The 23,972-nt window shown below is 33.4% G+C and overlaps 1 protein-coding gene across 25 annotated transcripts in view; it reads right to left on the bottom strand.

The window, feature by feature from the left end:
• The window catches only part of Dzip3 (DAZ interacting zinc finger protein 3), a 98,505-nt gene that overhangs the window by 56,752 nt on the left and 17,781 nt on the right, over positions 1-23,972 (bottom strand). For 13 of the 25 annotated variants that reach the window (XR_015452686.1, XM_013075452.3, XM_021264021.2 and 10 more), the window contains exons 2-6: positions 17,992-18,091; positions 15,404-15,473; positions 12,663-12,818; positions 4,211-4,327; positions 1,323-1,403 (exon numbers count right to left, since the gene is read on the bottom strand). Coding sequence is in view for 20 of the 25 variants with exons in the window: in XM_013075452.3 (XP_012930906.1) it covers positions 1,323-1,403; positions 4,211-4,327; positions 12,663-12,818; positions 15,404-15,473; positions 17,992-18,023 (456 nt within the window). In the remaining 5 variants the exon portion in view is untranslated. Of the gene's footprint in view, positions 1-176; positions 462-1,322; positions 1,404-4,210; positions 4,328-5,133; positions 5,231-5,930; positions 6,042-12,662; positions 12,819-15,403; positions 15,474-17,991; positions 18,092-23,972 lie in introns of those variants that run through there. The other 12 variants (XM_021263992.2, XM_087214999.1, XM_087215036.1 and 9 more) reach the window with 6 other exon arrangements.

Genomic DNA, 23,972 nt, shown 5'->3' with positions numbered 1-23,972 from the left:
CTTTAAGAGTGATATATTCATCCAGTCATTTTCCACATCTCTAATCTTAGCATCCCTCTATGTGATTACATAATCTACTTAGTGCCTAAAATATTCATTTATAAACAAATGTACAATATCAGCATTCAAAGTGAAAAAATATGTAATATTTTATATATAAAAGAGACAAATATTACTTTGGGCTTTTGTTAAAGATGGGTTCCTGATAACGATTGGAGCACAATTCTTTGTAATTCTTTGTAATTTTTTCTAATTGCAGCACAAGTCTTCTTAATTTTTCAAGTAGGAAACAAGTGGCTTTTTAAAAAAATCTGGCATTAGAGATTGAATCCAGGGCCTTCACACAGAGCTACATCCCCAGTACTTTTTTAAATTTGGAGACGGGGTCTCATTAAGTTGGTAAATTTCCAAGGCTTGGCTTAAAGTTAAGTTCCTCTTGCCTCAGTCTTCCAGAGTCCTTGCATTACAAGTGTGTACCACTGACCGCAGCTAAGTAATGGCTTCTTACTCTAGACAGTCTCTTTGGGGGAAGGAGAGGTAAAAATCCGTATCAATTGTAAAAGTTGCTTCAGTCACAATTAATAAAATAGGAATGATGGCATTGGTTTCTCTGGAAAAAAATTTAAATCTATATGACCTTGTTTTAAAATATTTTCAAGTACATCACATTAAATAATAATTTGTATTGCATGAAATTATTTAAAATAGAAATGTTTTCAGTTTCAGTGCTTAAAACTCTATTTAGTTAACAAGTCATAATTACATGCTTAATTTATGAAACCAAGTAAAGAGTATAGATTTGGAAACAGAAAAAGTAAAGAAATATTACCTGCAAAGAAAATCAGAAAAAAAATTAAAATGCTAAAATTGAAAGAAACTTTAGAAACTTTTTACCAGATTTTTATTTGCATCTCACTTTATTTGAAAAAAATAAGGTATTACTCATATTTTGGAAAAAGTTAAGATTAAGACCAGAGAAATTAATCTACACCAAGAAATGAATTAAAATACACTACATAAATAAAAAATTGTTTTCTAACTCATTTTCTATTTTACGCAAATGATAGGCACTTAGGACATGAATACAGATAGGTTTAAAATAACTGAATCTATAAGCTAACATCAAGAACGTCCTATGTATTCTTAGTTTAACAATATAATCTTTGACATAATTACATTATAAATAATGACAGAAAAGTTCATAGCTGGTTTCAATGTTCTAGAAAAGTTTTTTTTAAATCAACATTTTAATTTGCTAACATGAAGTCAATGTAAGTGTACAGATTTATAATGGGCAAAAAAACCACAAGTTGCATACGTACTTCTTTCTTCCCTCTTTCTGTAAGTGATACTCCATATAAAAACAGTAATGTTAAGTAATAACCAATATCAATTTGGTATGCCTACAAAAAAAAGAATATGTTAGATATATTTAAAATGAGCTACTTTTTGGTATAATAAGCTTAATTAAATATACTAGGCCCATTTAATAATTATTAAAGATAGTAAAAATTATCATTATATTACCAATCATTTAATATTTACTGTAAAGAATATTATGTATTTGATAATTTGATCCAAGATGAGGAATTTGGTGAAAGAAAATGAAAGCAACTGCCATCAACATTTTGTTACATTAAACCTTTTAAAAATTCTTTGTCTCATTATATAGTATTTTAGGTCTGAGGAACACTTTAGGCAATAATGAACAGAAAAATATCTACAACCTACCTTTAAAAATGTAATGATCTGTTATAGTCTATTACTCTTTCCATGTGGATTTTGTTACAACCATATAAACATAAAGCTTAACACTTCTACAATGAAAAATTAAAATGTGTGGCTAGGGAAGGGTGGAGGAGGTGAAGGGAGGGCTGGGAATGGGGAAAAAATAAGAACCAAGATGCATCATGTAAAGGTACAAGTTCCCAATGAGGAATGTAAATGTATTGTATACCTAAAATGTACCAATAAAATAATTAAAGGAAAAAAAATAAAATAAAATGTGTGGCTATTTTCTTCACTTAAGTATAAGGTGTGCAAAATTACAGAGATGAAAACAGATTAAAGATTAAGAAAGGTGAGGAGGGACAGGAAGAGTTTGGTGTGACTACAAAGGTATCTGGGAATTTGGATTTCAGTGATGTTCTCACTATTAACTAACCAATGAAGCTGGTTCACTATGCTACTGTACAGACAGCACAATTTATGTTGAACACCTGGGAAATTCTATTAGAAATCTGAAATTTTGGCACAAAGCAGCCAGAAGGTACTCTAAATAGCTCGCCTCTAATAAATATTTGGAACCCAAGTGTCTAATGTGCCATCTTTGACAGAAAAATCACACATGTTGCTACATTTCTCTTGCTGGGGATGGGAGCTAAGGGAGTTTATTCTGTTGCTCTTGAAGGACTCAAGAAAACATAAGGAAACCTGCAAATGGATTCTTTGAGATTCCATCTGGATTTTCCCCTTGTGATCTGCCACATGTCTTTGTTACTGTAATGTTTTGGTCATGATTGCCCTATCCTTCTAGCAAATCTCTGAAAGTCCATTAGGGTACTACTCTTAGAAGCCCTGGATATAACATCCATAGTAACAATGTCAATTTCTTGGTTTTAATAATGTACTATAGCATATAAGATGTAACTATTGAAGAGAACTGGGTGAGGAGTACACAGAGACGTCTATACTTTTGTACAACACAGCTGCAATTTCTATAAATCTATAATTATCTCAAAATGAAAAATTTTTTAAATGCCTATGGAGAAAAATATTTTCTATTTGTGATGGTTGTTTTTATGAGTCAACTGGTCACAAAGTTCCCAGATTAAACATTTTTTCTGAGTGTGTCTATGAGAGTGTGTTCAGAGATATCAGTGTTTGAACTGGTGGACTCTGAATAGTTGATTGGCCTCCTGAACATGGCTGGGCATTTTCCAATTCATTGATGGCCTGAATACAACAAAATGCAAAGGAAGAATTTGCTATTTTTGCTGCCTGCCTCCCTGCTCAAGATGGGACACATCTTCTGCCCTCAGACTGGGATTCATGTCATGGGTTTCCCCAGGTTCTTAGGCCTTCATAATGGGTGGAACTATATTACCAGCTTTTCTGGTTTACCTGTTTGCAGACACCAGATCATGAGGCTTAACCTCCATAATCACATGACCCAATTCCTCATGATAAATCATATCTGCATATCTCTCATAATAAGTTAGATCATATTATTTATATTTTTTTTCTCTGAGATTCTGTTTCTCTGGAGAATCTAACTTTCTTTGCTCTTCAATTCTATACTAACTGAAGATTATAACCATATTTTGTCATATGACTTTTTTCACTGAGGTTAATATCATAAGCAAGATTTTTCCAAATACATAAGGATGATAAACATCCTTAGGATATAAGCTTTCTATCTGTATTCATCTAACTGTATTCTTTGGAGGGGGTACTAGGATCAAACTCAGGACCTTGTGCAGTGCCACTGAGCTAAATCCCTGGCTCTCTAACTGTATTCTTTCATGGAGAATACTTCTTATGACCAATAGTGTATATTTCTGAGACAACTGACTATAGAGTTAGAAGTCTGGCTTCAAACTCCAGTTTGGATAGATGCATGTTTTTTTCTCAGTGGACTAAGTAAGTTTACAGATTAAAAACTCCCTGTAATATCTAACTGGTTTCCACTTTACTATTCCCATATGTGCAGAGGCAGTATGATGTCATAGTTCAGAGGCTAGACTCTGAAGCCAAGACTGTTACTGGTTGTATACTCACACCACTACTTATTAACATCTCCTTACCCTCTCTCTACCCTCAGTCTTTGTGACCACCAGTCTATATTTCACTTGTAGGAATTCAATACTTTTAGATACTGTTATGCAGTATCTGTCTTTCTGTGCATGGCTTATTTTTTGAAGTTCATGAATCTCTATTTTAAGTCAAAAAATCCATTTCTATTAATTCAAGTTTCTCTTATGAGAAAAAAATCTGGTAAGCAAGGGGACTAGAATAGGCTCATTATAAACATGCTGTCATATAAAATTTAAAAACTATAAGGCAATAAATTTATATGTATCTTTCTTTAGAGATAAAAAGGAAATGCAAAAATTGGCATACACCTCAAAATAAGCATGCATTTGTGTTCTCTCATTGAAAAATGCTACACAGGTCCATTATTTTAAACTTTCAAAGAGAAAACACCTACAGTATAATTAGTAGCTTGAATGTTTCTAAGAGCTGTTTCCAGTTGCGTTATCAAAAAACGTAAAGTTAAAGCAGGAACAATTTCCTCTCCATTCTGGCTACTGGCTGCAACTTCTCTCTGTGGAAAAACAATTTAGTTGAAAATTCTGTAAGTTAGAACAAATATTAACATATACTTACACAAATTAATACATGCTCATTATAGAAAATTTAGAAAAGAGATAAAAAGATGATTTTTAAAAATCCACACCAGCCAGATACATTGTTCTCTGTTTATTTTTTAGTATGATGAATCTCCTTGTAACTATTTCCTCAAAGCACGAAAAGCATTCATTTGAAGCCTGTCAAACAAGGGGCATTAACAAAACCTATTTACAAAAATAATAGAGGAAAACTTTCTAAATATTTGGGGAAAATTAAACACACAGATAAGAGAAACATACAGAAATCCAAATAGGCATGATTTAAAAAAACCCTCCCCATGAAAAAATACAGTCAAAATACCAAAAGTCCAAAAAGGACAGAATCTTTAAAGCTGTCACTGAAAAACAACAAATCACTAATAAAGGTAAATCCGTTAGAGTTACAGCAGACTACTCAACACAGACTTTAAGGGCCAAGAGATCTTGGAGTGAAATGTTATAAGCCTGAAAAGAAAACTTCCAACTCAGACTTATATATCCTGCAAAACTATATTTCAAAATTGATGAAAAAATAAGACATTTCTATGAACACCTAGAGAAATTCATGACCATGAAACCTACATTAGAAAAAATTCTCAAGAATATCCAAAAAAAAAAGACAATGAAGCCAATAATGACAAAAAAAGTATAACAGAATGAATAACCAATCAGGCTAAATGCTTAAGCAAAAAGGGGGGAGGGCGGAACAGCACAGGAAAATAATGACATGAATAGTCAATACCTTTCAGTAATAACTCTTGATGTGAATGGTTGCAATTCCCCAATCCAAAGACAGAGATTTGTGTGAAATGGGCCAAGAAATAAAATCTAATAATATCCTGTATAAAAGAAACATTTAATAAAAAAAATCATAAATTAAAAATCAAAGGGATGAAAAATAATATTCCATGCAACCAGAATCTAGAAAAATGGAGGAGTAGTTATTGTAATTTCCAACAAAGTGGATTTCAGGCCAAAACTGCTCAAAAGAGGTGAAGAAGATCACTAGACATTTGTTAAGGGAAAAATTCAACAGGAAGAAATAACAATTATAAACATATGTACAATAAACAATGGCACACCCATCATCATAAAACAAATAGTACTGGACATGAAAGATCAGATAAAATTTCAACACAATTATACTGGGAGACCCCAATACTCCATTGCCACAAATAGACAAACCAACCAGACAAAGCACTAACAAACAAATACCAGAATTGAACCAAACCTTCAAACAAATAAACTTAATTATCTACAGTGGTGCATCCAACAACAGAGTACAGTTTTTTCAGCAACACGTGAGACATTCTCCAAAATAGGAACAGAAAGCATGCTTACGAAATGCAAAAGAATCAAACTTATCCCATGCATAATATCAGTATAAAGTTCAATGAAACTAGAAATCAAAGGGAAAAGAAACCACAGGATTTATGCAAATGTACGATAATTAACCAATATCCTCATGAATAATCAGTGGGTCATAGAAGAAATTATAGACAGTTCCTAGAATTAAACAAAAATGCCAGTATAACATACCAGAACCTATAGAAAACCTTGGAAGCAGTCCTAAGAGGACATTTATAGCTGTGAATGTTCACATCAGAAAAAGAGTAATCCCAAACAAATGATGTGATGCACTTCAAGGTCCTAGAAAAATAAGAACAATCTAAATCTAAAGTTAGTACAAGGAAGAAAATTATTAAGATCAGAGCAGAAATCAATGAAATTGAGACTAAAAAATATAAAGAATTGATGAATTGAATAGCTAGTTCTTTAAAAAAATAAATAAAATACACAAACATCTATCTAATATTAAAGAAGAACCAAAACAATGCAATTAGAAATGAAAAATGAAATCAAAATCAACACTGCTTTTTTATTTATAATGAATAAATTTATTGTCTTACAAAAATCATTGTCTAGAAATATGGGAATATAAGGAAAGATATTTGCGGTCAGATGTCTGGTGGTCAACAGCCAGTATAATTCATACAGAGAGAAATCAGAGATTCCAAACCCACGTAACAAATTCTTCCTAACAGATGTTAAAACTTTTAACCCAACAGGTTTGTGTTTTCAAGAACATTGCAGAGGATCAGGGATTTATCATTAACACTGATTTGTTGTCACTGAATGTTTATGATACCACTTTGACTAAAGAGGTACATGATATGAAGCATAGTCAAAACTTAATACATTAAATTGTTATAGAGGCAAATGATATATTTAACATTGTCTTAGTACTATAGTGTCTAAGGCACTTTCTGTAATGTCAGTTTGCTCAACTATCAACCAAAAACAGAATGCTAAAGTGTTCATTGTAACACTGTCCAAAGGGAAGGGAAAAGGAAAAATGAAAAAAGGATTCACACCCACTGGCATGTCAACATTCAGGCAGATGGCATCTGTTCTTGAGGTCCTCTAAACCTTGCTGACAAACTTGGAACAAGCCTTGGACACAAAACCAACATTCCCATTTTGGGCTCAAAGCATTGGCTGAATTTGCAAGGTCAGCATGAGGGCCTGGCTGGTGAGGAAGCACCTTCTGCTAGCTTCTCAGGGGCCACAAGGCTGCCTGCTTCTGGACAAGGAGGGCATTGGCCAAACCAGACACTTGAGGAGACCATCTGGAAGTCAGTATGACGGCTGCCACCTGTGGCCTCAGCTGCATCATGGCCGTTACCCTCTCTATGCATAAACCAGCCCTGCCCAGGGACAGTTTACATGAGTAGATGCAAGACACCACCAACTCGAGGGGCGGAGCAACCTCATGGGAGATAGGCATGGTAGTAACTACTTTGAGAGCCTGTAATCAAATAAATTGGAGAATTCAGAGGAAATGGATAGATTCCTACATACATATGAATTACCAAAACTGAATCAAGAAAATATAAAAACCCTAAACAATCCAGTAACAGGCAACAAAACTGAAGAAGTAATAAAAATATATCAACTTGATTTCTTCATTTCTTATCTGTATTCCTTTTATTTCTTTCTCATGGCTAATGTTTCCAAAACTATATTGAACAGGAGTGGTGATAGTGGACATCCTTGTCTTGTTGCTGATTTTATCATAAAATATTTCAGTGTTTGACCATTTAGTATGATTTTGGCTGTTGGTTTTTCATAGATGGTTTTTATCAGGTTGAGATAGAGATGGTCTATTCCAACTTTCTGTAGGGTTTTTATCATGAATGGGTGTTGGATTTTGTCGAACACTTTTTTGCATCTACTGAGATGATCATATGGTTTTGGTGGGGCTGTGGAGAAAAAAGAACCCTTCTCCACTGTTCATGGGAGTGTAGACTGGTGCAACCACAGTAAAAATCAGCATGGACATACCTCAAAAAACTAGGATTAGAGGTCCTAGCTATTCCCCTGCTGGGTATCTTCCCAAAAGAATTAAAAAGAGTCATACCACAGCAATATATGTGCACGCATATTCATAGTGGCACAGTTTGTAATAGCTAAAGCTTGGAAACAGACCAAATGCCCATCAACTGGAGATTGGATAAAGAAAATGTGGGGTTTTTTAAAAGTAAAATGAAGTACTACTCAGCTATAAAGAATGAGAAACTAGAGACATTTATAGCTAAATGGATGCACATTGAGGCCATACTCTTAAGTGAAATAAATAGGACACACGTGTAAACACCGAATAGTTTCTCTCGTGTGAGAAACTGAAAGTGTAAATAAGGGTCAATATATATAATAGATAATATGAAATAGGAAGAAAAGGTCCAAAGGAGAAGGGGAAGTGAGAGGGGCAGGGGAACAGAAAGAAGGGAAAGGAATAAATATAAGAAAGGAAAAAGTGGAAACAAAGTCTTTGTAAATAGGAAGGGGTGGAGAGGTTGAAGGGCTGGGGAATAGGGGAAAAAATGAGAACCAAGAAATATTTATTATGTAAAGGTACAAACTCCCAATAATGAATATCAGCATACTTGTATACCTAAAATGCACCAATAAATTTTTTTTAAATACAACTAAAAAGAACATAGGTTCCCAGGGATTCACTGTTGAATTCCACAAGAACTTTAGGGAAAATCTAATGCCAATACTTCTCAAACTCTTTAATGAAGTTGCATGGAAAGAGATAATCCCAAAGTTATTCCTGGGAGGTAGGATTACCATGATTCCAAAAACAAAAACCAATCTCTTTAATGACTATAGTTGCAAAAATCCTCAACAAGATACTGGCAAGCAGAAAGCAACAATTCATCAAAAAGATCATACATCATGATCAAGTAGGCTTCATCCCAGGGATAGAAGGATGATTCAACATACAAAAATCAATGAATGTAAATACATTACATAAAGAGAGCAAAGGACAAAATTCACATGATCATCTCAATTGACATAGAAAAATCCTTTCACAAAATCCAACATCTAGCCACAATAAAAACCCTGAAGAAATTAGGTATAGAAGGATCTTATCTCAATATGATAAAAGCCATTTATTAAAAACCTACTGCCATCATCATATCAAGAACAAGACAAGGATGTCCACTATCATCACTTCTGTTCAATATAATTCTTGAAACATTAGCCAGAGAAATCAGGAGATCAGGCAAGAAAAAGAAAAGGCATATATATATATATATATATATATATATATATATATATATATATATATATACATATATATATATACACACACACACACACACACACATATATTCAGACACATGATCTTCTAAACAGAAGATTTAAAAATTCTACCAAAAGATTCTTAGAATTTAGAACCAAATTTACCAACGTAGCAGGATACAAAATGAACACACAAATATCAGTAGTGTTCCTGTGCACCTAGGTAGTGTTTTTCAATGAGAGAACATGAATGCAGGCTTATTTTGAGGTGTAAGCCAATTTATATATTTCCTTTTTATCTCTAATTAACTCAGTGAGAAAGAAATTAGTAAAAGAATACCATTCCAAATAGCACCTAGAAAAATTAAATACATGGGAATTAACCTAAGCAAAGAAGTGAAAGACCTCTACAGCAAAAACTATAGTACTCTGAAAAAGGAGATCAAAGAGACATCAGAAAATGGAAAGACATCCCCTGTTCCTGGATAGGCAGACCAATATTGTCAAAATGGCCATACTTCCAAAACTGACATACAGATATAATGTAATCACAATCAAAATACCAATAACATTACTCACAGAATGAGAGAAAAAAATTCTAAAATTCATATGGCACAAGAAGAGACCCAGAATACCAAAAGCAACCCTAGGCAACAAGAGCAAATGAGGAGCCATTATAATCCCAGACTTTAAATTGTACTACAAAACTAGTAATAAAAACAGCATGGTTTTGGTATACACACACACACACACACACACACACACACACAGATGAATGGAACAGAACAGAAGACGCATAAACAACTCCAGGGACATTCACCTATCTGATCTTTGACAAAGGGGCCAAAAACATACGCTAGCAGAAAGATAGCCTCTTTAACAAATGATGCTGGGAAAACTGGTTATACAGATGTGGAAGATTGAATACAGACCTATATCTCTCACCACTTACTAACATAAAATCAAAATGGATCAATGATCTATATGTTAAAACTGGAACAATCTATTGGAAGATAAAATAGGTAAACCTCTTGATGACACAGGCATAGACAAGAATTTTCTGAAAAGAACCCAATGGCACAAGAAATAGCACCAAGAATCAACAAATGGTATCATATCTAATTAAAAAGTTTCTGTACAGCAAAGGAAACAACCAATAGAGTGAGGAGACAACCTATAGACTGGGAAAAAAATTGGTCAGCTATTCCTTAAACAGAATGCTAATATCTGGAGTATATAAGGAACTCAAAAAATTAGATCCCTGAAATGAAAGATCCAATCAAAAAATGGACAACTGAAATGAATAGACACTTCTTAGAAGTATGAATGGCCAATAAATACATGAAAAAATGTTCAAAATCTCTGGCCATTACAGAAATGCAAATTAACATTGAATATTCCACCTTACTCCAAAAAGAATGACTATCATCAAGAAATCAAATAATGACAAATGTTGGCAAGGCTATAGAGTAAAACAAACCCTTCTACATTGTTGCAGGGAATGTAAACTAGTACAATCACTTTGGAAATCATTATGGAGATTTCTCAGAAAACTAAAACCAGAAATTCTACTTGAGTTAGGTATTTTTCTTCTTTGCTATATTCCTGCAAGGTTTACAGACATCAAATTATAATGATGTATGCATACCCATGTTTATAGCAGCACAATTCATGATAGCTAAATCTTGAATGCTACCCATATATTCATCAACAGATCTATGGATACAAAAATGTGGCATTTATACACACTGGAGTACTACTCTGCCATAAAAGATAAACTTGATTCATTTGGAGAAAGATGGATGTACCTCATAATGCTAACTGAAATAAATCTGATACACAAGTTCAAATATTATATAGTTTCTTTTGTATGAGTAATTGTAAATATAAATAAAGAGCAAAATAAAAGATAATAGAAAATAGGGAGATAGGTCTTTTATAAAAGGAAAGGACACCAACAGGAGGTAGGAGGAGGAATAGGAAAGTAACAAAATAAAGAAAAGAATTAAAATGTGTTATGTATATGTAGTAACTCTTCACAATGAATGAAATATTATGTATAGCAAACGTACTAATAAAAAAAATATATATAAAAATAACATATGTTCTGCCAGTATTGGAAATAGTGCTTTATGTGTACATGGTATAGGTGTCTCAATTAGACCAAGTTTGCCACAATATTACTAACTTTGTATTTATTTCAATTATCAAGAGAAGTATGTTAAAGTCTACCATTTAAATTGATTTGTCCATTTCCTCTTTAAAATTACGTATTTTTGTTATATTATTCATAAAAGTTCTTTATGAGTCTATTTCATTTGCATTTTGTGTTCTATTTTTTATACTTGTCTGTATGAAGGGTCAAGAGGAAGAAACATAACCTAGATTTAATATCTAAGCAGGAAAGTTCTAAGCTTTTATTTCTATACTTCTCATACTTAATTTTCTCGGTTGTTTTTCTTATTTCTCATTTGAATTTTAGAATTAGCTTTAGTAACAATAAGAAAAAATCTTTTAAAAATTGGAATTATGTGATATTTGTATATTTTACTTTATGGAAGTCTGAGAGCTTTATCTTTCTACATGAGTATTTTCCACTTAAATCTCCTTTTCTTGAAGAGAGTTTTTGAGAGTTTTTATTTGCTTTAGTAGGGAATATAGATCCTATACTTAAGAATAAAAGCAGTGTGAATACTTGATAAAATGCAAGTTCCCAGACACAACCTAAGAGATTTTGATTCTTTACTACTAACATATTCTCCATATTCTCATGTGAGTGGTTCAACACAAACTCTGTGAACTACTCGTATATACATCTTGTACATTTCTTAAGTGTTTTCTTAGGTATTTCACATTTTTGCTATCATAAATATTTTTCCTCTATTTTTACCTTCTAATTGGTTAAAGTTTGAATACATGAAGGTTACTGATTTCTGTTTCTTGTTATTCCTGGGTAATTTCCAAAATACAAGAAGGAAATGGAAGCAATATTGCATCAATTCAAGACAGATTCATTTATACTGTGATAATTATTTCAGTTAAGGTAACAACTATACATAAAAAAGTCTTGTAGATAGTTTCAGGGTTTGAATTTAATTGTAACACATTCATTTATTTCATTGGAAGTAATTAATTATGTATTACCTCATAGAAAAAAGAAATGTGGCCTTTCAAAACCTCTATGGTATCTTAATCCCTCCTTCATTGATTGCCACAAGAAAAAGAGATCAATTTCTTTAACTTTGGATAACATCATAATGTAAGAAATGGCTCCATTCCTATACTAGAATTTAGAAAAAATTATTATCTAGAAAAACTATTTCCAAGACAGAAATCTATTATGTATTTTCTAAAATATTTATTTCATTCATACATCCAACAGTTTGATATTTTTATTGTACATTTTTGAAAAATTTTGTCAATTTTTTACAAATTAGGAAGCAAAAGGTAATCTCTTTAACTCATGGTAACTAATCATGTGTTATTAATAGAACAGAAATAAATGTCAGCCCTCATTACAGTTACAAACCCGCATTCCTACTAATTGTTAAAAGGCTTGCCCCAGCTAACTCTACTTCATTAACAAAGTCTATGGCTGAAGCCCTTTACAAAAAGTAAGATGGAGATTTCAAGGCCTTAGTTACACTGCATAACCCAAAGATATATATATGATATTACCTGCATTGTCTGGAAAGAAAAATCTTCTTGTAAGAACTTCTTAATATGAGGAACCACTCCTTTTGGTAGAGTATTAATTGCATTTAATAACTTCTTCACCTCTAATAGTAGGTCACCAGGGACAAGATCAGTAGGTATGTCCTTTTTCTGTTTGTCCTATAAGACATTTATCCATTCAAAATTTACAGTGTTATACATATTCTCATTTCCTCTACTGACAAAAATAGAAAAAGTATTTAAAAAGCAACAAAGTTCCAACTGTACATAGGTAATTATAACAGAACCACAAAATACAAGAATGAGAAATTCTCTCTGTTCTCAAGAAATGCACATTACATTGATTATTCCACATAACATGAAAACCATATATATGTATATATGTATATATGTGTATATATACATATATATATATATGATTGCTTTTTACATTATGTGAATGTTTCAGCTACTAAACCTACAGCAACTTGAAAAGGAAAAAGTTATGAGTTAAATCACAAATAAAAATAGAGGGAATCATTTCAATTCAGTAAGACCTGAGTCAATAGTAATAATAATCTTGCAAATTCAAACATATATTTTTATAGATTTAATACGGACAGCATTAAGGGTTAGTTGATAAAAATATAGTCAAGTCCTACTGGACTGTCCATTAACATTAATTATGAAGAACTGGTGGGAAAGACAAATGGGTAGAGAGCCTGGAACAAATACATGACAGTCTTTCTTCAACAAGTTGTAACCCAACAAGATACTTTGGGAATATCATTACTTTGATGTTGACTTCGAAATATCAGAAACAATAGTTTCTTATTGTAGAACCCATAAATAGTTTGAGTTACAAAAAATGTCCACTCGTGGGGTGAATATGACTGTCAGATCTCCAACAGATCTAGAATTACACAGGAAAGTGATTTGGTATCAATAAAGCCTATTCAGGACTACTGCCTACTCTCTGCTCCTGAGCTCGGGCCTTAAATTAATATTCTTCCATTTCTATCAAATCTACCAACTATTCTTTTTTCTTTTTCTTTTTTTGGCACTGGGGACCAAACTCAGGACCTTGCGCTTGCAAGGCCGGTGCAGTGTCACTGAGCTAAATCCCCAGCAAACTATTCTTTATATTGTATATTATTCCATGCATGAAAATTATATCCAAAAATTTTAAAAAATGTTAACAGTTTGCTAAATCTTTGTGAAAAGTATATAAGTAGGTAAGTATATAGATAGTTGTATTATTTGTGCATCTTTTCTGTAGATTTGAAATTTTCCCAAAATGTTAACAAATTTCATAAACCAGAAAAATCTTTATAAAGAATGAGTATTATCAGTAGTGTACTTATTTCAAACTAAAGGTCATTTCTACAGTTAGTGGAAAATCATCTGATACTACTTAACAAATTTACACACAAGCAAAATTCCAGGATAAATATATCTCAACAAGAAATAGCATAAATTTCATGCTTGTTAAATATTTATACCATATTATACTTATACAATTTTATTTTCCTAGTACTGCAGATTGAACTCAGGACTTAATCATGCTAGTCAAGTTCTCTATCACTGAAGTACATCACAGCCTTCCTTTTTTTTTTTCTTTCTTTTTTTTTATTTTGACAAGAGTCTCATTAAATTGTCCAGGCTGTCTGGAACTTGCAATTCTTCTGCCTGAGTAGCTGGGATTACAGGCATGTGCCAATGTGCTTGGCTTCGATTTTAAATTAATAACGCTAATTGACAAAATATTTTGTTCTTGATCTATTATTACAAAATAAATTTAACATCACAGCCAAACTCAGATCATCCACTTTCCTGGCTTTTTATATTCCTATTTCTGTATCTAGAAATGCCTCTTCTGTATCTAATCTCCCTGATTCTTGCCTCCCTTCAACTGTAAAGCCATATGTACATATATTATATTTACTCTGTTATATTTTGACAGCAATAAGCTCATGTAGGTAAATAATGTGGTTACCTTATTTTTCCTAAGTTATTGAAAAACCTGTGTAACCTTTAAATGGACATCAATTACTATATAAAACTCTGTGGAAAAAAAAACTATGTGAAAGATAAAAACTTTTACTAAAAAAAACATAATAAACATGCTTGTTCATCAACATTTCATTAAATATGACATATGCCATTCACAAAAATATTTTAATCTACTATTAAGCATACAGCATGAAAGTTTATACTAATATGTAATTCAGTTATTTATTTTCATTCTCTTTATTGTTCTAACAGTAAAGATTATAAAAAATCTAAAAATTACTACAGAAACAGCTCAGTGAAATTTCTTATTAAATAAAGTTTGTATGTGTATATGTTTTCTTTTCTATGTGTATGTCTGGAGTTTCATTTTGAACCTTCCCTTCAAAAGACAAGTGAGAGTACTGGGAATATTATTCAATGGTGGAGCCCTTGTTCAGCCGGAATTGATCTCCAGCATGGCGAAAAAATGAAAGATTTCTCAAAATTGATTTTTGAGATGATTCAGGTAAATCAATTCTATTTTTTTTTTCATTTTAACTTATGGTATTTTAACTTACGGTAGCGGAGAGAAATGGTATTTAGAATGATAACCATATACAGCATCAATCATTCAAGAAAGATTTAATTATGCTTTTACTTATTAAAACAGAAAAATGGACTCATTAAAACATTTTTATTTATTTTTTTTTATTAAAACATTTTTAACATAACTGAACTGACTATATTACATCAGCCAAAAAAATTTCCCTTACTGGTTCAATGGTTGATTTTTCTACTTCACTCTCAGTTTCCTCTTCAGTCTGCTCCTCCACTGCAGCGTCCCTATTTTAAACAACAAAAAATTATTAAGGAGCATCTCCTCACAAAGATTTTAAATGATAGTAGGAAAGAATCTACAAGTGAAAGCTACATGTGGTGGTCTACCACACCTGTAATCCCAGCACTTGGAGGCCAAGGCAAGAGAATCTACAATTGCAGGCCAACCTAGACTGCAGAGCTAGACTCTGTCATAAACAAAGAAAGAATCTAACAATTACATTTTTGCCTGAAAGTTCAGAAGTGTAACCTGTGTGTATCAATGGGAGTAGGTGCTTTATCTTTATCTGTTTTAGTTAAAAAAAAAAAGAATATTATGTTAAGTACTTACTGGATGATGGTAGAGAAAACAGCAAACTGATAAAAACAAAACAAAACAAAAACAAACAAAAAGTATGCATCTTTAACAGACACACAATAGATAAAAATAATGGGGAAAAATAACCTTATTGTATCAAGGTAATGAAAGACAGTCCTTGAAAAGGTTGATATTTTATGATCTATCTATTATCTATCTATCTACCTACTTATCTATATCAAAAGTGAAGAAAAGATCTATCTTATATAGATCATTTTACTTTTATGTTTGGAGTTCCTAGACTTAAAATTGTCCAGCTTTCCAAAATAGTTTTTAAAATTTAAGTAGAACTTTTAGAATTTATTAACTGTTTTGGTAATCAGGAATAGATTGAGAGGTTTTCCTTTCCACATTGATTCAAAATGTAAACATGGGGAGTGCTATAATAAAATAAGAATTTTATTTATAAAGTTTCTTTTGTACCATCATATAGTAACTATAATATAGGATTATATTTTTATTTATGTGATCTAAGAATTCTGTGTAATAACACATATAAAACTAAGACATTGATTATTTGGAACTGTACTTTACAAATATTACCTATTGCATTTTATATTCAGGTATTCATTTGAAGATAATCATTAACCATCATATACATATATATATATACACATATATATATATATACACACACACACACATATATATACACACACACACACACACACACATATATATATATATACACACTAGCTGATTTTGGTCAGGGAAAACTGGGACAGATAACTATTAAATGTTTTCCACATTTTCAGAATCCTAGTAAAAGTTTCAATGAAAGATGATTTATAAACAAAATAGTAATTTACAATATGACTCAGTGGTCTTTAAAGTGTCATTGTAAAGACAAATTGTCCATTAATCCATTGTCTCCCTCCACATTTAAGCCTCATTTCAAAAAGAAATTTGAGGAAATGCTTGTGTTATCAAGGAATAAAAATATTGCAATAATTCCTGAAGCCTTTCAAAGTTGAGTGTAAAACGTTCTCAAATGTGTACTCTACTTACTAATTCCACTTCATGATGACTTACTCCTTAACGCAGTAGTTTTCATTACCAGATGTATATTAGAATCAACTATGAACTTTTGTTACATTCAGATTTGCAAACTGTTTCACAGCTTCTCAATCAAGTACCCAGACTCCATAACAAATTTCAATGTGTAACCCTAACTTCCATCTTTTCACAAAATAAAGCTAACTCCTCTAGCAAGACAGTCAAAGTCTTCCCCAAGAATTATTACCTTTTTCTGGGTTTCATAACCAAATGACCTTCAACCCCCCTTGCTTCCACTCATAAAAATGTTTTTCATTAATACCAGGTTAAGTATCACTTTATGAAAACTCAATCTAGAACATGTAAATACTGTTCTTTTCTATATGTAGCCACAGCATCTCTAATTATTCTTATATACTTTAACTACAGGTATTTTCCCATTACATTATAAACTCTTAAGTGCACAAATTTTGTCTTTATTTCCAAAGCAACAGTCAGTAAATGCTTGTGAAATAATAGATCATACTGATTATTATATGAAACATATATACTAGTTCCTATGAGACAACGCAAGGGTGGAAGATCTCCAATACTAATAGTATTATATGGGAAATGTACAAGCAAGCTGAACTTGTCCTGGCTGGAGGGGACAGACTCCCATCTGGCCTAGGCCCAAATGAACCACTCACTAAGGTTTTCTATATTATGCTTAAGTTAAACTCAATAAAGTGGGGATAAAGTATCCACATCACAGAATTTTTATGAAGTTTGTATGAATACTTATAAAAGCATTATAAACAATATCCCATATATAGTAAGTTCACATGAGTGCTTGTTTAAACATTTCAGGGAGAATGGCCCATATACAGCAAGATGTAGCACATTTTTCAATTCTTACTCTTTACCCAGGACAGTGGTGGCAAGCATGCCACAGCCATCTGTTCATTATCACTGAAAGCACTAAAAAGTTCCCCATCACTGACCCAGGGTATAATTCCTAGAAAACTTTTCTGAAATTAGGTTTTATCCAGTCTACATCAAGCCTAATTAAAGATGTTAAATTATCTTGAAGCATAAAGGTCTCTCATTTACAGGAGCTTCCCAAGGTATTCTGGAAGTCAAATGTCAAGTCTAACATGTGCAATTGGTTTGTGTCAACCCATCCCTTACCTCACAAAAAATTCTTCTGGTAGAGAATCCATGTTGTATAAAGTTCCTTTACAAAAGTCTTCTTCCAGTGCTTGCAAACTTTTACTATTGCTAATTAAAGCTGTAAGGAAAGTAATATTTTTAACAGGAGGGTACGAGCTTTGCTTGCTTTCTTCTCATTATAAAAATAGTAATCACTTTTTTAAAAAGAAACTGTTATAAAAGAATGTTGTTTCACCATTCAAGCATAATCACTGCCTATATTTTAATGTAGTTATTTTTTCCAGGGGCAGGTATATTTTGTCAACTAGTATCTATATTAAATAGAAAATGTTCTACTCTACCTTTTCATTATTGAATGTTATATATCAAAAATATCTTTCATGTTATTTTACTGTCCTGATGAACATTCTTAATGGATACACAACTGTTGGCTCATTGGAGTTTACTGGAACATTTTCTTATATTTAGATAGATTTTTTTCCATTAGAATTAATTCCATGATAAACACATATGAATAATCTTTTTCTCTATTAGAACTACTTCCTTACAGTAAATACTCAGACCACAGGACAATGCAGCAAGCTGTTGCTCTCCAGGGTAGACAGCAAGCCAACACTGGGCTGAGACCATCCCAAACCCCACCTGGCTCTACATTTTGCTTCCCCTTGGCATGGGGCACCAGAGGAGTGGATGGACTAGTGGATGGGACTCATCTAGGACTAGAATCCTAGACGAGGCCAATACCTAGAGAGAAGGTAAGCCAGGAGGGCCAGCGAACCCAGAAAGTACGGACCTGGGTAACAGCTTTAGGCATTCCAATGGTAACCTCCCAAATTGACTGGGTGAGAGACAGCCATAGGGAGACCTCTGCAGAAAGGGTACAGATTAGACATACACCCCATAAATTTAAGCTCAGGCTGAGAAGGACAAGAGGTCTGCCCTCTTTAGTGAGATATCAGGCCCAGTGAGTGGTAACATGAAGGCCAACAGTCTATTTGAACAACCATTCTGCAGCCTATATCCAGCAGAGACCAGAGGGCTGTTTTTCCCATCTACCAATGTGGGCAAGCACACACCTCATATCGGACAGTTACCACCATCTGGGTGAACAAAGAGGGACTCAGGTCCATGGAGGGCAACACACAAACCCAGACCATAAAGCTAGGTGGAGAAAATCATGACTTGCTGGATCACAAGACTGCAGATCTTGGAAAGAAATCACTCATTGAAAAACACCAGAACTTTTTTTCACTCAATCTTTATTTTTTACTATTTTTCTCTTTCCTTCACTTTTTTTTTTGGAGGGGGTGGGGGGGTTCCTATTTTGTCACTTTTTTCCCCTTATCTTTCATTTTCTGTATTTTGCTGTTTTCTTTTTCACCTTCATTCTTTTCTATGACTGTTTTCCATTAATACTAATTTCCCTTTATTCAACAGCATCTATCTCACTTTTCTCTCTTCCTTCTCATCTTCCATTGACTAATTTTTCAAATTTTCTTTTTTCATTCTCCAGTTTCCCACCGCCTCTATCCTTACTAGTATAACTATAAAGGCTAATGAATCTTTAAATAGTTAACTCTACACTATTATGTTGAATACTGTTCTATTGTTAGTAGAGGTAGTTATTCCATTTAGTAGATATTGGATGTGTATTAAAATTTGGTTTTAGTGTTTATACTGTAATTATAGATCTCTTTTCTGTGGTTGAGGATGGTATATTATTGGTTCTTAGGGTATGTCAATATCCACTTGTGCTCCAATGCTATTATTGTGGCTGATGTACCCATACCCATGTTTATAGCAGCACAATTAAAAATAAATCATGGAAGTGACCTCTATGTCCATCAATAGAGAAATGGATGAAGAAAATGTGGTATTTATACACAATGGAGGACGACTCTGCCATAACGAAGGGTAAACTTGAAGTATTTATAGGAAAATGGATCTACCTTGAGACCATCATGTTACTTGAAATAAATCAGATATACAGGTTTAAATATCAAATGGTTTCTCATATGAAAAATCTCACATAAACATAAAGAGCAAAATATAGCTAGCAGATTTTAGGTAATTAGATCTTTCTCAAATGGGAAGAGGATCAAGAGATGGAGGGTGGGGAAAATATACAAATGAAAAAGTATTACAATGTGTTATGTACATGTACCAACTCCCTACACAGAATTATTATGTACCGTAAATATGTATTAATAAAACTTTTTTAAAAAGATAATAGTCTCAGAAGTAGAATTCCTAGGTCAAAAGGCATATTTTAGTCCTCTTGGTGCATACTGCTAAATGGCTTCCCAAAAGATTTTTACTAAGTTATTTCCTATACAGGTCTATAAGTTCAAAATTAATACAATCTTAATATAACTATTTAATTTCCTTTAATCTAAAAATAATATGCAGCCACTTCTCAGTGATTGTATGGCTCCGTAAAATAGGAGACAAGGGATGTGAAGAGCTTTTGGACATGCTTTGGTTCAAGTATCAATGAATCTTATGGATGTTTCCTGAAAAGAAGAAAAAAATACTGAGACAACACCAATGAAAGAGACTAGAGTATCTTTAGTATGTATTTATTATAAATCTGTATTTCAAGAATAACTCTTCTAATAGTAGTCCCATTTGATCTTTATTGAGCACTACAGATTATAGACTCAATGTCCTCTGCTAGGCTGGCTTTCCTTTCTGATCCCTCTCTATAAATTCAGAAATTGTTAGAACAAGCATATGTAAAACTATTGCTAAACGCTCTGAGGCAAAGGAAGAAATGATGAGGAAAAGAAAAGAAAGAAAGCAATGGCATAAATAAAACACATATACATGGCCTGGCTGCCAAACATAAGACTGACTAACATTTCTCATTTGCAGCCTATACAACTTTTTTTTTTTTTGGTTCAGTAACTATGTACTCAATTTCTCTAATATCACTGGGGGGGGGGGGGTAACTGGGTATTGAACCCAGGGCCTTCACACTGAGCTATATCCTCAGTGGCTTTTTATTTTTTTCATTTTGAAACAGGGACTTACGAAGTTGCTAAGATGCCTAGGCTAGACTCAAATATGAGTCTCTTGCCTCAGCCTTCCAGACTGTTGGGATTACAGGCTTGTGCCACCAAGCCCAGCTCTCTAGCGGCATGTTTAAAACACACCCAAAAATAAAATTGGTACAACTTTTCCAAGCCCATTTCTAGAAGATAATTTGAGCTACATTCCTCCTTTTTATTTTTGGATTTTTTGAGACAAGGTCTCACTGTGTAGCCCAGACTGGCCTTGAAAGGCCCTTGCCTTCTGCATACTACCATGTGCCACCAGGCCTAGCTGCATTAAACAATTTTGAACATACAACTTGATTTTGATAGCTATTTAAAAAAGACAGGTTTACTACATCAACTCTAAATTAAACATACTCCAGAAGTGCATGAGACTGCAAAGAAGCATATTCTGACACTGCTAATTATTACTTCTGTTGGATTTCACCAAAAGAATTTTTAAAAATTTCTCAGATAAGTGAGATGTTATGGTCACTCCAAGGCTTGAAGAAAATACTTTGCATGAATATTGAAGAAATTTTCATATAGGAGTTCCTTACAACCAAAGTTTTAACCATTTATCTGATTATGTCTGCTATTCAAATAGTAATAGCCACTCTTGGTGGTTTTTGGAATGGTAAGTTCGCTTTGTCATGGGGAGATTAAAGTACCAGTGACTCAATGTCTTATAAACAACAGAAATTTATTTCTCACAGTTCTGCAGGCTGGAAGTCCAACATCAAGATGACAGCATGGTCAGTTTGCTAAAGGTCTTTTCCTGGGTTGCAAACTGCTGACTTTAGACTTCTTGCTGTATCCTCACTTGTTGGAAAATGGGCAAGAGAAATCTCTAGGGTCTCTTTTACATTCATATGCATGAGGACTCCATTCTCATAACCTAATTTACCTAGGGGATATGTTCCATCACATTGGGGATTAAAATTTCAACATATGAATTTGGGAGGGAGGGACAAATGTATTCCGTTGCACGAGTGTTCTGTGGCTCCACTATTCTGAAAGTGTTTACTTCTCATATGTAAGCTCCAAGGAGACAAAAAACATCTAAGTCTTTAGGTCAGACAAAAGTAAAACAAAATGAACAATTATTTTGTATTAGTAGTGTTAAGAAGGAATAAAGTATATTAAATACTTGGTTTTCTAATTTTCCATTTTTTTGAATTTGTGTAACTTAAGGTCACAAAATAAACCTACCTAGACAAAAGTGGACAAAACATTATTTGCCCCCAGAAGGTACAGTTTGCTGAGGCAAACTCCAGCATTGATGGTGATACTTCGAAAAACCTTTCCAAAAGGTATCAGAAATTTTGATTACTGTCCATCTGAACTCTTGCATTTTGCAAATATCATTGTTAGTACTACCTGGCATCTTAAGCCAGAAAGGAAGAGCCTTAAAATGTATACCCACTGCGTCTTTGTTATGTTACAAATCTGCCAATACTGGAAATATAACTGCCTATAGCAAAATTAGTATAGAAGCAAGTTTTTTATTCTATTTAGAACTATTTAGCCTGTTATGTCTCAACTTATACAGCCAAATCTAACACAGCTTAGAATATTCTTAAAAAAGAAAAAAAAAGAAGCACATTCAGATATTAAACTAACCATTACTTTTCAAGTATTCATGAGTAAGGAAGAACTGGAAGGAGCATATGCCACCCTTGGGCACATTCTCCAAGTGTGGTATAATCAGTAATTTTAAAATATTACATTGTCATTATAGTTAGAAAATAGTGACAAAAGGTAATGTTAAAACACTACACATGCAGAAATGATAATTAGCTATAGAGTAGACAACTGTTTTCTTTTTGTACTTGGCTCTTCTACTACCAACAACAGAGCCTACAGTGTCCACCTTCAACTTATTCCACTTTGTAAAAAAATGGGCTGCTAATTGTTATCTTAGAAAGGCATACATTTGTAAGAAGGTGAGAAGGCAGGTTAAGCTTTTGGGTATGAAGTTTTCCTTTCACAGAAAACTAACAGGGTGTATTGATTTTGATTTTATTGAACATAAGATTTTCACCAGGTTCTATGTATCAGGCGCTAGGGTAAGTACCTACATACATGAATAAACATCTGATTGTAATATAACTCTGAAAGATAAATATTACTACAAACCATTTTAAAATAACAAAACGGGCCTGAGAATGTTAGCCAGAGCAATGGTCTACCATGAGGCCCTGAGTATGTTTCTACAACCACAAACAAACACACACACACACATACACACACATACACAAACACCAAACACACACACAGTTATAAACCTGAGACTTAAAGATTTCTCATGCTAATAAATCAGTAGAAGCAGGAATTCATGCCCAAAATTTCAACAACTGCAAAACTGTATATTCTTTCCATTATGTCTCATTAGTTCTAGTTCTATATTTGACTTTACTTAACCTTGGTGCATAAATATAAGCTGGAATAGGTGATATGCAGACACACTGAGAAGCAAAACTACACAATGTTCTTGATCAGCAAATAATAGTATAAATGTAGTCAATCATATGTCAATATTCCATAATAAATTAGAATATATGTTTTGGTAAAGAGTTTTTCCAGGCCCTACCGAAGTCCTGAGTCGTGCAGAACAGGCCAAATCAGCCTGCTGCAGACAGGCAGGTCAGCGCATGTCCTATTGAGGTACCAAGTCGCACGGAACACAACAAATCAGCCTGCGCACTGGCAACAATCCACTGGACCCCCGCCCCTGCTCCTCTGTACAGCCACCTGTTTCCACACTACAAAGACGCAGAGGTCACCAGACCACCAGACCATGGCACTGTGTGCCGCTGCTCCCGGCCCAGAGGTAGGGGCTTCTGAGCTGCCGTCCCACTGTTCCTGGTCCAGAGGAAGGGGCTTCCCAGCCACCATCCCTCCCGCTGCTCCCAACACAGAGGAAAGGGCTTTTGGGCTACCTTCTATACCACCGCTCCAGGC

This window comes from Heterocephalus glaber, unplaced genomic scaffold, assembly GCF_053883595.1.
Source record: "Heterocephalus glaber isolate CG9 unplaced genomic scaffold, H.glaber_assembly_v1.0 deba00000122, whole genome shotgun sequence".
Taxonomy (NCBI): Eukaryota; Metazoa; Chordata; class Mammalia; order Rodentia; family Bathyergidae; genus Heterocephalus; species Heterocephalus glaber.
The sequence above is the reverse complement of the archived record's forward strand: the minus strand, read 5'-3'. Positions and strand labels throughout refer to the sequence as shown.